Genomic DNA, 13205 nt, shown 5'->3' with positions numbered 1-13205 from the left:
AGGAGGTAACTACCATCAGAGGTAGAGGGAAGGGTTTTTGTTTTCGTAAAGGCGACTATGATGGTCTGAGACAGTATTTAAATTCTATACAGTGAGACCAACTGATGATGTTACCAACAGCAAACTTAAAATGGGAGGCATTCAAGGAACTAATCTTGGAGGCTACCAGACTTTACATACCAAGTAAGAAATATTGTTCAAGGTTTAGGCCTAAATGGTTGTCATGTGGCAGAGAAGAAAAATGCGTGGGATACATACAAATTAATGGGTGCCATGGAAGCCTATGATAGATATAAGTTGGTCTGTAACCAAGTCACAAAGGAGATTAGGCAGGCAAAGGCAGACTACGAAAAATCCTTGGCAAAGGATGAAAAGAAAAACAGAAAAGAGTTCTTTACATATTTAAACTCAAGAAGGAAAGGGATGAATCAGATTGGTCCACTGGATATTGATGGTTCAACAGTTGAGGATCCTGCTCAGGTGGCTAACAATTTAAACGAGTATTTTGCATCTACATTCACGCATGAGGAGTTATTCAGGAAGGAGAATGATGTAGGTAAAGTAAACATTGGCAGTGAGCTGGATGATTTTGTAATAACTGAGAGGAAAGTGGAGGAGAGATTGTTGAGGATAAACATGAAAAAGGCACCTGGGGTGGATGGGATCTATCCAGTTATATTAAAGGAGGCAGCAAAGGAAGTAAGCAAGCCCCTAGCCATAATTATGAGAGCTTCTTTGGACTCAGGGGAGGTACCCATAGACTGGAGATGTGCAAATGTAACCCCAATTCACAAAGGAGGATCAAAGGTTGACACAAGTAATTATAGACCTGTTAGTTTAACTTCTGTTCCAGGTAAATTAATGGAGGCACTGGTTAAAGAAGCACTGCAGGATCATCTAGACAAGAATTCAGTTATAGCTCAGACGCAGCATGGTTTTGTTAAGGGCAGGTCTTGCCTGACCAATTTGATTGGATACTATGATGTAGTCACAAAAGAACTGGATGATATTATATATTTGGATCTTAGAAAGGCTTTTGATACTGTTGCACATGGAAGACTGCTGCACAAATTTGAGCAGTGTGGCATTGGTGGAAAATTGCTGCTATGGATAAGGGGATGGTTGAGTGGCAGAAGACAGAGAGTGGTAATCAATGGACACTGCTCAACGTGGACTAATGTTATTAGTGGAGTTCCTCACGGTTCAGTGTTGGGTCCGTTGTTGTTTTCGGTGTTTATGAATGATATTGATGATGGGATATCAAGTTTAATGTCCAAGTTTGCAGATGATACAAAGGTTGGCAGGGTTGTTAAGGACACTACTGACGCTATGCTGCTGCAACAGGATCTGGAAAGGTTGAACAGATGGGCTGAGAGGTGGCAAATGAAGTTTAACATTGACAAATGTAAAGTACTACATATGGGAAACAGTAACCCCAGAGCAACGTATCAACTCTGCTGTACTACACTGACAGTGGTGGAGAATGAAAAGGACCTGGGGATAATTGTGCAGGCAGATATGAAGTTCTCTGAGCAGTGCAGACGAGCTGCAAGAGTAGCTCATGGTGTCTTGTCAATGATAAAGAGGAATTTTTCTAGCAGGGATAAGGAGGTGATTATTCCCTTGTATAAGGCAATGGTTAGGCCACATCTTGAGTACTGTATACAGGTCTGGAGGCCTCATTTCAGGAAGGATGTGGAGCTGTTGGAACGGGTACAAAGAAGGGCAACAAGATTAGTGAATGGAACAAAGGGTTGCTCTTACGAAGAAAGGCTTAAGTTTTGCAAATTACAGAGTCTGGAGACTAGGCACCGGAGAGGTGATCTGATAGAGGTGTATAAGGCTTTGAATGGTTTGAGCATGCTCAATGCCAATGGGATTCTTCATCTTGCTCAGAATAATCAGCTCAGAGGGCATAAATTCAAATTGAGGAAGGACGGATGTCGGATAGATGTGCGGAAATTTGCCTTTGGCCAGCGGGTGGTTGGTTGGTGGAACCGACTTCCATCACTTGTTGTTGAAGTTGATAGCCTAAACAAATTTAAAGCTCAACTGGACAGGTATTTCGAACGAACGGAGGGGTGAAATGGGAGTGGTGTGTGTGTGTGTTTTTTTTTTTTTTTTTGGCTGATGCTGAATAAGCTTGCTTTCTTGCATCATATGCCTCTACTAATGCTAATGCTAACCCTAACCCACAAAATTACTAGACAAATGCAAAAAATAAGCCAATGAATGCAACTAAGTCTGTTTGTAAAACACGATTCCATATGTTAATCAAGAATAATTAAAAATTTCCAAAAAACGTTCTGTTTGCTGGAGCTTAAAAATTCTGTGTCTTGGCACTTATAATCTCATCTGAGGGTACATTTGTTGATTTCTGGAAAAAATTACCTTTGCAGATGGTCATGGCCAAAAGTTTGAGGAAACTCAAATGTCAAAAGGATAGATAGCTAAATGAGGAGTGAAGTGAATAATTTGTATTTTCTTGTCTTTTTTTTTTATTTTTTATTTTATGTTTTTTTATGGTGCAGCAGGAGCTTATGTCTTTCTTTCACTGCATTGCAAATGTTTTATACTAATACTAACTAGCAGTTTCCCTCAACCCTTCAATAAACTTCAATGGTACTGGCAAAAACACTTGAAACACCTTTGTTCAAATAAATACCATCTATACAAAATAGTTTTCTTCTGTCTACAACTGTGGTCAATCCAGGTAAAAATTTCTTCCCTGAAGCCTTTTAGCATTAGGCATATGATGCAAGAAAGCTAGCCTATAGAGCATCAGCAAAAAAAAAAAACAAAAAAACAAATTTCACCCAGTTCTTCCTTGTATTTATTTAAGCCTTCATCTCTCACAACAAAAGATATGGAAGTTTCTTCCAGCAATCAACTACCCACTGGCTAAAAGCACATCTGTTCTTCAACTGTCTTTCATCAATTTCAGTTAATGATCCCTGAAGTTCATAATCTGAAAAAGAGATAGAATGCCATCAGCATTGAGCGAGCTGAAACCATTCAAGGCCTTATACACCTCAGTCAGATCACCTCGCAGGTGTCTAGTCTCAGACATTGCAATTTGCAGAACTTAAGCCTTTCTTGTTAGGAGCACCCCTTTGTTCCCTTCACCAGTCTTGTTGCCCTTCACTGTGCTCATTCTAGAAACTCTACATCATTCCTAAAATGAGGCCTCCAGACCTGTATGCAGTACTCAAGGTGTCGCCTGACCATTACTTTATACAAGGAGATAATCACAACCTTTATCCCTGCGAGCAAAATACCTGTATACCTTTGACAAGACCCCATTACGTGCTCTGGCAGCCTGCCTGCTCTGCTCAGAAAACTTCGTATCTGACTGCACAATTACATCCATTCCCTTTTTCATTCTCCACTACTCTGAGTTTAGTACTACACAGTTGGTACATTTCTCTGGGATTACTGCTACCCATATGCAGTACTTTGCATTTATCAATATTAAACTTCAGTTACCACCTCTCAGCCCATCTGTCCAACTTTTCATATCATTGCTCTCATTAACAACCCTGCCAACCTTCATATCATCTGCAAACTTGGATTAAGCCTAATATATCTTCATCAATATCATTGATAACTACAGAAAACAACTATTGGCTCAACACGGATCCCCCCGGGATAATAACATTATCCCAAGGGGTAATAACATTAGTCCATGAAGAGGTGTGTCCATTGATTACCACTGTCTGTCTTCCCCCACTGAACGATCATTTTATCCATTGTAGCAACTTGCCCTTAATGCCATGCTGCACCAAATTGTACAGTTGTTTTCCGTGTGCAACAGTATCAAAAGCTTTCTTGAAATCCAGTTATATGATATCAAAATTATTTTTTATATCCAATTTCTTTGTAACCACATCATAGTATCCAGTCTAATTGGTCAGACAAGACTTCCTCTTAACAAACCCATACTTTGCCTGATTTACTTCAGTCTTATCTAAATGATCCTTGAATGCTTCTTTAACCAGTGAGTCTGTTATTTTCCCCTGAACAGAATTTAAACTAACAGGTCTGTAAATACTCATGTCACCTTTTGTGAATTGGAGATACATTTGCATATCTCCAATCTGAAGGAACCTCCCCCAAGTCAAAAGAGGCTCTCATAATTATATCTAAGGGTTTGCTCACTTCCTTTGCCACCTTCAATATAACTGGATAGATCCCATCGACCCCATGTGACTTTCTTATATTTAACTTCAACAATTTCTCCCCCACTTTGCTCTCAGGTATTACAAAATCAATGAACTCCCTGCCAGAGTTTAATAATCTTCTGTTCTCCACTTCCCTACAGAATTTCTCATATGTGAATGTTCATGCAAAATACTCATTCTGTTTGTCATTTATTTGAGCAGGATCACCATCAATATCAAGTGGACCAAACTGATTCATCCCCTTTCCTTATAGAGTTTACATAAGTAAAGAAGTCTTTGCTGTTTTTCTTTGCATCCTTTGCCAAATATTTCTCATAATCTGCCTTCATTTGCCTAATCTCCTTTGTGACTTGTTTACAGACTGGCTTATATCTACCATAAGCTTTTCTGTTGCCTGATAATCTATATGCATCCTATGCATTTTCTTCTCCTGCTACGAGTTTCATTAGTTCATCTGACATCCATTTGGGCCTAAACCTTGAACAGTATTTCTAAGTTGGTATGAATAGCCTAGTAACTTTCAAAATTAATTCCTTTATTCTTCCCATTTAGAATTTGCTATTGGTAACATCATCAGTTTGTCTCATTGTATTTAATTTAAAAACTTCCTGAGACCACTGTAGTCACCTTTATGAAAACCAAAATCCTTTCCTTTATGCCTAATGGTAGTTACATATTTAAGTAAATCCCACCTCAATACACTGTGATCACTACCACCCAGTGGTTGCTTTATCTGTAAATTCTTAATGCATAAATAATCACTGCTGATAATCAGATCAAGCGTATATTCTGGTTGCCTCTCAAACATGCTGCTCTAGAAAACAGTCATCCATTAAATCCAATAAAATCTTGGTAGTGTGTGAACTACCAATCCACAAGATTTAGTCGCTATCTGCAAAGTTAAAATCAACCATTATAAGAGATTCTGGTTTACTGCTACCTCTATACAGTTGTTTATTATACTCATCATTGTCATTAGGCTTATAACATGCTCCTTCCTCATTTTTGCTTTCCCAGTGCTTATTTCACACCCAACTGACTTACCATTGCACTGCCCACCAATGTCAACTGAATGCACTTTTTTAGATTTTGTGTTTCTTAACAAACAGTATAACCCCTTCTCTCTTTCTATCCTTTCTGTACACATTGTACTCCTCATATTCTAATTCTGCAATACTTATATATGTGTTTGACATTCACGTCTCTTATATCCCAGGCGCCTCCGTAGCCAGGTGGGAAGAAGCAGCAGTGCGTAGCACACGCTTCTTGATTAGACCTGGGTTCGAGCCCGTCACCACCAAATACGGAGGATGCGGAAAGGTCAGGGAATGACCACCGCATATCCCGGAGCAATATGGCCTTAGTTGCTAATGCTCCTGAAAAAAAAAAAACCAAACCAAACCAGTCTCTTATATCCCAAGATATATATCTATCTTTGATGTCTTGAACAGCAGTTCAAATTCATCAAATTTATTTACTGTACTCCCAGCATTGGTGTACATGCACTTGTTCTTACTCTTAGTTACTCAAACACAGCCCATGTATTTACTAGTTTCACAATAACTACCAGTAGTTTTTAATATCCCCAGCAACTCGGTTTCCAGCTTCTGCTGATTCCAGTTGAAGCAGGGCAAGGATTACTTCCAACTCTGTCTCCAGCTGCTTTTAATCTATTATTCTGTGAATCTCCCTAAGCTAGCAGTTTTCCAAGCCACCTAATATTGCCTTAATGGCATCAGCAAATATTCTTCTCCCCTTTTTATTTAAGTTTATCCCATCCATGTTGAAGCAATCTCTCCCATTATCAAGCAAAGGCCACACTGAGAAAAATTCTACCCTAGAAAAATTCTGCCAAATCTCTCTAGGTCTGAGTTGATTGATAGTCTCATCCTATATTCCCTCCTATCATTTCGTGGTAGAATTGCAGATACTTTCAAATTTAACCCTAACTCACAAATTTTTTCAACATTTACTTGTACTTGCTAAAAGTAAGTCTGCAGATCTCCTACACTTGGTGTCATTAGTGCCAACTTGTACAAGAATATCACCTCTTGTGCCCTTAGGTGATATCCCTTAAAATGATATCCCTTGTGCCCTTAAAGGATGATATGTTCTGGACAGTATTGCAGATGTATTCAAATTCTGACCTTACTCTCCCATTTTTTTCAGTTTGGCCCTATGTTATCCAACAAATCATCAGGTCATGTTCATTTAATATTGTTAGTTCCCACGTGAATAATGATGCTCTCTGTATCCCTCTTAAACTCTTACAGTCTGTTGGTAACATCAGCATTTTAGCCCACACCCTCTCCTATCTTTATTACAAAAAATGTTACCTGTTTTGTTGCAATGGGGTCTCCTAATAAAACTAGACCAGAATACTCATGTGCTAAACATTGTGTAAATTTGGTCTGACTTGCCTGCCATTTGGTTTGCCATAAATGTATTCTTAGTTATTGTAAAGCCGACCGGGCTAGCTGGATGGGTAAAGTGCCTGCCTGGCAACCCAAAGGTCGCAGGTTCGAATCCCGCCTCGGGCATGGATCAGAGTACTGAAAAAACCTTTGGAGGTGCATTATAGCCACAGAAGCCGATGCGCCAATAACTAACAAAAAAAAAAAAAAAAAAAAGTTATTGTAAAGAAATGAATTCGAGGTTGGATGGTTTCAATTTCTGGAAACGGGTGAAAACATGTAATGCAAATTTAGGCATTTCCTAGATTGTTTCAAAATCTGTTTAATTTCCAAGGGTATTTAAAAATGCATTTGATAGCAATTATACCTTTCTGATAAGAGGCAGAAAATGCTGCTCAAACATTATCAGTATACAGAATTATAGAAAAAATATAAATATTTGTACTTTAAAGTGAGCATCATATTTTTCTAGATATAACTTATGAGCCAATAGCTCTTATGGTAAAGTATTCTTTTGGGGTTTTAAAGGTGAATTTTAGTCTCAAAAGATTCTAAAGAACTTAGGAAATGGAATTGCATTTACAGGTTGGTTATGGGCATGAATGGTAGAGGAAAAGGTCTTTGTTAGTGAGAAGTTGATGTATTGAGTCTTAGCTGAATTCAACTTGAGGCTGAAAAAAGTAAAAGTTTGAGGTTACAGTACAAATATTCAGTGCCGCATCATCTACTACTGAATTAGGGATTTCCCGTTTGTGGGAATTAAGTAAAGAAGGTATCATCATCAGAATTAAGTAAAGAAGGTATCATCATCACCATTAATTTCAATGAGTTCTTTCTTCATAAAAGATATCTTATGAATGCCTGGTATATTAAGTGAATCATTGCCCATGGTGAATCCCTTCCTGCTTTCTGTGAAGAGAACCTCAGGATATATTGTCTATCCATTCCTTAAGGTAAATGATTTGGTGTGGGAAGGAGTTTAAAAGAAATTACTTTTCCTTTCTCAGCTGAAAGAATTTCCTTTGTAATATTAAACAGTGAAATAAAATTAGATGTTCATATACAAAGTTTTATTTCCTTGATGGTTTCTCGTTTCACTTTAATTTTATTTTTCACAGCTAAATTTCTCAAAAAAGTATTTTATTTCTCAAAAACAGAAAAATTTAAATATGTTAAGAATTTTGTTAAATTTTTGAATAGCCATTTATGATTATTATTTTTTAATGATGTAGTCACTTTTTAAAGCTGTATAATACCTCTACCGTGTTATGTTCAGATATAGTATAAGAAAAACAACTTCAGTAAGTATAATGCGTAACATAAAATTCTTCAGAATCATAGAATCATCATCAAGATTTGGATTTTTATAATAGGTAAGATAGGCTGTATTGAAGAATTGTTCTTCAGTATTTAAAGTACTTATCCTACACAAATCTGAATGCAGTTTAAAATTCCATTTTAGGCATTTGCATGGTTTAGTGACCTTTTAGTGGAGCATGCTGAAATATTTTGGTCGTTGTTTGCTGTGGATATGGATGCTGTATTAGCAGAGCAGCCTCCTGACACATGGGATAGTTTCCCTCTTTTTCAAGTCCTTAATGATTATCTTCGCATTGATGGTAAGATTTTATCCTTTATAATTTACTATTATTATTTAATACACATTTATAATAGCATAATGCATAAATTTGAAGTTCAGTTCCCGAACACTCAGTTCTGTTTAGTGGGAAATTTTAAGTGGAATAATGAAGGTTACAATTTAAAAATTCTCCTTATGCATCATGGAACCAATCAATACAGCAATATTGATTGGTTCCAAAGAATGTACTAATTCCATAAATCATAATTTGTTATTGGACAGTGCATCTGTCTGCTCTAACAAGGACAGTACATCTGTCCTTGTTAGAGCAGAAAGAGCCAAATTGACTTATCAGCATTCAGCAATTACAAATGTCTCACGTTAGACACTTCTGCCAAATTCTTTCTTTTACCAAAAGCTTTCTGTTTTTCTTGTAAACTGCTGCTGACTATACAAATTGAAAATTTTTCTTATCATATAACCTTCCTTCTTGATTGAAGGAAGGAAATTTTCATGTATTTCATGAAAATTACAAGCTACAGATATTCAAGTCCACTGTCAATAGAACAGATATCATCTGTCTACTTAACCCTCATCAGTCCACTTCTATTTTCATGTATACCCACTTTCCCACTTTGTGATGGTGTTGTAGATAGTTGCATAATGCTGATTGAATTCTCAGTACAGCTGTTTGTTCCAATTACTCCAATCTCGGAGGAGGTATAATTGTGGTTTTAGCATTAGCATTAGTAGAGGCATATGATGCAAGAAAGCAAGCTTATTCAGCATCAGCCAAAAAAAAAAAAAAAAAAACACACCACTCCCATTTCACCCCTCTGTTCGTTCGAAATACCTGTCCAGTTGAGCCTTAAATTTGTTTAGGCTATCAACTTCAACAACAAACGATGGAAGTCGGTTCCACCAACCAACCACCCGCTGGCCAAAGGCAAATTTCCGCACATCTATCTGACATCCGTCCTTCCTCAATTTGAATTTATGCCCTCTGAGGTGATTATTCTGAGCAAGAGGAAGAATCCCATTGGCTCAAATCTGAATGCTCAAACCATTCAAAGCCTTATACACCTCTATCAGATCACCTCGCCGGTGCCTAGTCTCCAGACTCTGTAATTTGCAAAACTTAAGCCTTTCTTCGTAAGAGCAACCCTTTGTTCCATTCACTAATCTTGTTGCCCTTCTCTGTACCCGTTCCAGCAGCTCTACATCCTTCTTGAAATGAGGCTTCCAGACCTGTATACAGTACTCAAGATGTGGCCTAACCATTGCCTTATACAAGGGAATAATCACCTCCTTATCCCTGCTAGAAAAATTCCTGTATATCATTGACAAGACACCATGAGCTACTCTTGCAGCTCGTCTGCACTGCTCAGAGAACTTCATATCTGCCTGCACAATTACCCCCAGGTCCTTTTCATTCTCCACCACTGTCAGTGTAGTACCGCAGAGTTGATACGTTGCTCTGGGGTTACTGTTTCCCATATGTAGTACTTTACATTTGTCAATGTTAAACTTCATTTGCCACCTCTCAGCCCATCTGTTCAACCTTTCCAGATCCTGTTGCAGCAGCATAGCATCAGTAGTGTCCTTAACAACCCTGCCAAACTTTGTATCATCTGCAAACTTGGACATTAAACTTGATATACCATCATCAATATCATTCATAAACACCGAAAACAACAACGGACCCAACACTGAACCCTGAGGAACTCCACTAATAACATTAGTCCACGTTGAGCAGTGTCCATTGATTACCACTCTCTGTCTTCTGCCACTCAACCATCCCCTTATCCATAGCAGCAATTTGCCTCCAATGCCACACTGCTCCAATTTGTGCAGCAGTCTTCCATGTGCAACAGTATCAAAAGCCTTTCTAAGATCCAAATATATAATATCAAAGTTATTCCCTGCATCCAGTTCTTTTGTGACTACATCATAGTATCCAATCAAATTGGTCAGGCAAGACCTGCCCTTAGCAAAACCATGCTGTGTCTGAGCTATAACTGAATTCTTGTCTAGATGATCCTGCAGTGCTTCTTTAACCAGTGCCTCCATTAATTTTCCTGGAACAGAAGTTAAACTAACAGGTCTATAATTACTTGTGTCAGTCTTTGATCCTCCTTTGTGAATTGGGGTTACATTTGCACATCTCCAGTCTATGGGTACCTCCCCTGAGTCCAAAGAAGCCCTCATAATTATGGCTAGGGGTTTGCTTACTTCCTTTGCTGCCTCCTTTAATATAACTGGATAGATCCCATCCACCCCAGGTGCCTTTTTTATGTTTATCCTCAACAATCTCTCCTCCACTTTCCTCTCAGTTATTACAAAATCATCTAGTTCACTGCCAATGCCAATGTCTACTTTACCTACGTCATTCTCCTTCCTGAATAACTCCTCATGCATAAATGTAGATGCAAAATACTCGTTTAGATTGTTAGTCACCTGAGCAGGGTCCTCAACTGTTGAACCATCAATATCCAGTGGACCAATCTGATTCATTCCTTTCCTTCTTGAGTTTTAAAATAATATTGTGAATTCCTTGCTGAAGAGCCAGGTTATCTCAATGTGTTGTGCATCCTTAACTTTTTCTCAAGGCAGAGTCACCCCTCTTCAAATACACATTAGCCTAATGTGAACTCAAAGCTCTAAGGCTTTTGGGAAGAAATTTTTATCAGCATGGCCTGCACTTGTAAGTTATAAATACTGTATTTTGTACAGACAACATGAGAACAAAGACGGTGCAAAGGTCTTTCTCAGTATTATTGAGGCCTCATAATTCTTAGAAACTACTAGTCCAGGGAAGAGAAATATAAATTCACATATAGCATCACATTAGTGGCAAATGATACAAGAAGGCAAAATTATATAGCATCAGCCAGGAGAAAAAAAAAAAAAAAAAAACTCCTATTTCTCCTATTCGTTCCCTCTGATAGGTTGTCTGGTTCTTCCATGAATTTATTTTAGCTATCAACTTGCACAACAACAGATGGAAGTTTGTTCCAGCAATCAATCACCTACTAGCAAAAGGAAATTTGAATGGATGAGCTTGCTCTATCCATTCAAAGCCTTAATCACTCAATCAGATAAACTTGCATGTGCCTAGCCTCCAGATGCTGCAATTTGCAGAACTGAAGCCTTTCTTGGTAAGCACGCCCTTTTTTTTTCTCCCTCACTGATCTTGTTGCCCTTCTCTGTACTAGTTCAAGCAGCTCCACTTCCTTCCTAAAATGAAGTCACCTGAACTGTATGCAATACTTAGTGCGTGTGTGCCCTGACCATTGCCTTATACAATGGGATAATCACCTCTTTATCCCAGCTAACAAAATTACTGAATATCATTGACAAAACCCCCATGAGCTTGCCTTGCAGCCTGTCTGTATTGCTCAGAGCACTTCATATCACACTGCAAAATTATCCCCAGGTAATTGTGCAGTATTTTTCATTTTTCTCTACCCTGAGTGTAGTACTAAACAGTTCATACGTTACTCTCCAGTTACCCATATGCAGTACTTAATTTGCTTTTTCTCAGCCCATCTACCTAACATTTAACTATTGCAGTAGCATACTGTAATTACTGTCATTAACCAACCTTAATATCATCTGCAAACTTGGACATTAAGCCTGATATGCCTTCATCAATATCATTGATAACTATAGAAAACAACATTAGGTCCAACACCAAACCTGGACACTCCACTAATAACATAAATCCATAAATTCATTGCCCATTGATTGCAACTCTCTGTCTCTTCTCTCCACTAACTAATGAACACTGCTTATCATGGAGAGCAGTGTTCATTATTTAGTGGAGTTATTAGTTTAGTCCCACAGGGTTTGGTGCTCGGCCCATTGTTAATTTCTATATTAATGATATTGATGAAGGCATATCAGGCTTAATATTAAAGTTTGCAAATTATTATTATTATATTATTTCTCCGTGATTGGGGGTTCCACCTCGTGATGGGTATTGGTACCAAGTACACGGGTGGTTGTTGTTGTTATGTCTGGTGTTACTGTTGGTCAAGGAACTCTCTGACTATCCTACAGGTGTTCAAGATCGCGACTTTCTGGAGTTCCTTGTAGGTGTTCGCTGTGAGACCTATTGCTGCTAGGCTGTTATGTAGGTCAACCACCATACCTGTGGTTGACACAATGATCGGGATGGTCATTACTTGTTGCATATGCCACATCTATTTGATCTCCTGTATTAGGTTCGGGTACTTCCTGATTTTTTCCCCATGGATTTTCTGCAGTTTGCCAGTGTTGAGTACTGCTATGTCAATCAGATAGGTAGCCTTTTCCTTCTTGTCCACAAGGGTCCAGTCTGCTATGTGGGATTCTCCTATCCATTATTATGGTGGGGTCCCAGTACAGCTTGTGGTTGGGGTCTCTAGTAATGGCTGGAGTTCGTACTTGTAGTACGTTACACTTTCTTGGGTCAGCTGGTATTTCCTCGCTAGCTTCTGATGTATTATCCTGGCTACCTGGTCATATCTATGAGTGTACTCAGTCTGAGTGATCACTTGCACCCTGCGGTGATGTGTTGCATAGTTTCCGATGCCAGGTGGCATAGTCGACATGTGTCATCGGACACGCCAGGCTCCTTGGCGATGTATTTTCTATGTTTTCTGGTGTTAATTACCTGGTCTTGGATGGCGAGCATGAATCCATCAGTCTCGGGGAAGAGTGTCCCACTTGTGAGATATGCATTGGAAGCAATTTTATCTTTGTGATCTTGATGGAGATCATTGTATTGTCTGCCATGGAGTGTCTTCTCTGCCCATCTTTCTAGCTTCGTTTGTACCTCCTGGTTGGGGGGGGGACCCCTTGCTTGGGTTGAGTGGTTATACCGCTTGTCTATCTTCCTTATGGCCTGGTGGAGTTGCTGCTGTGCATGTTTCTGGAAGTAATGCTTTAGATTAACTATCGCTGTCTTCTGTTGCTCACTGAGTTCTATAAGGCCTCTTCCTCCTTCTTCCCAGGCAATTGTCAGTCTCTCCACATCAGATTTCGGGT

The 13205-nt window shown here is 38.8% G+C and overlaps 1 protein-coding gene across 4 annotated transcripts in view; it reads left to right on the top strand.

The window, feature by feature from the left end:
- The window catches only part of Cadps (calcium-dependent secretion activator 1), a 1208856-nt gene that overhangs the window by 875672 nt on the left and 319979 nt on the right, over positions 1–13205 (top strand). For all 4 annotated transcript variants that reach the window (XM_090389907.1, XM_090389906.1, XM_090389908.1 and 1 more), the window contains one exon: positions 8058–8214. In XM_090389907.1, coding sequence (XP_090246033.1) covers positions 8058–8214 — 157 coding nt within the window. The remainder of the gene's footprint in view (positions 1–8057; positions 8215–13205) is intronic.

Source organism: Mastigoproctus giganteus, chromosome 2, assembly GCF_048544385.1.
Source record: "Mastigoproctus giganteus isolate SK-2022 chromosome 2, ASM4854438v1, whole genome shotgun sequence".
NCBI classification, from domain to species: domain Eukaryota; kingdom Metazoa; phylum Arthropoda; class Arachnida; order Uropygi; family Thelyphonidae; genus Mastigoproctus; species Mastigoproctus giganteus.
The sequence above is the reverse complement of the archived record's forward strand: the minus strand, read 5'-3'. Positions and strand labels throughout refer to the sequence as shown.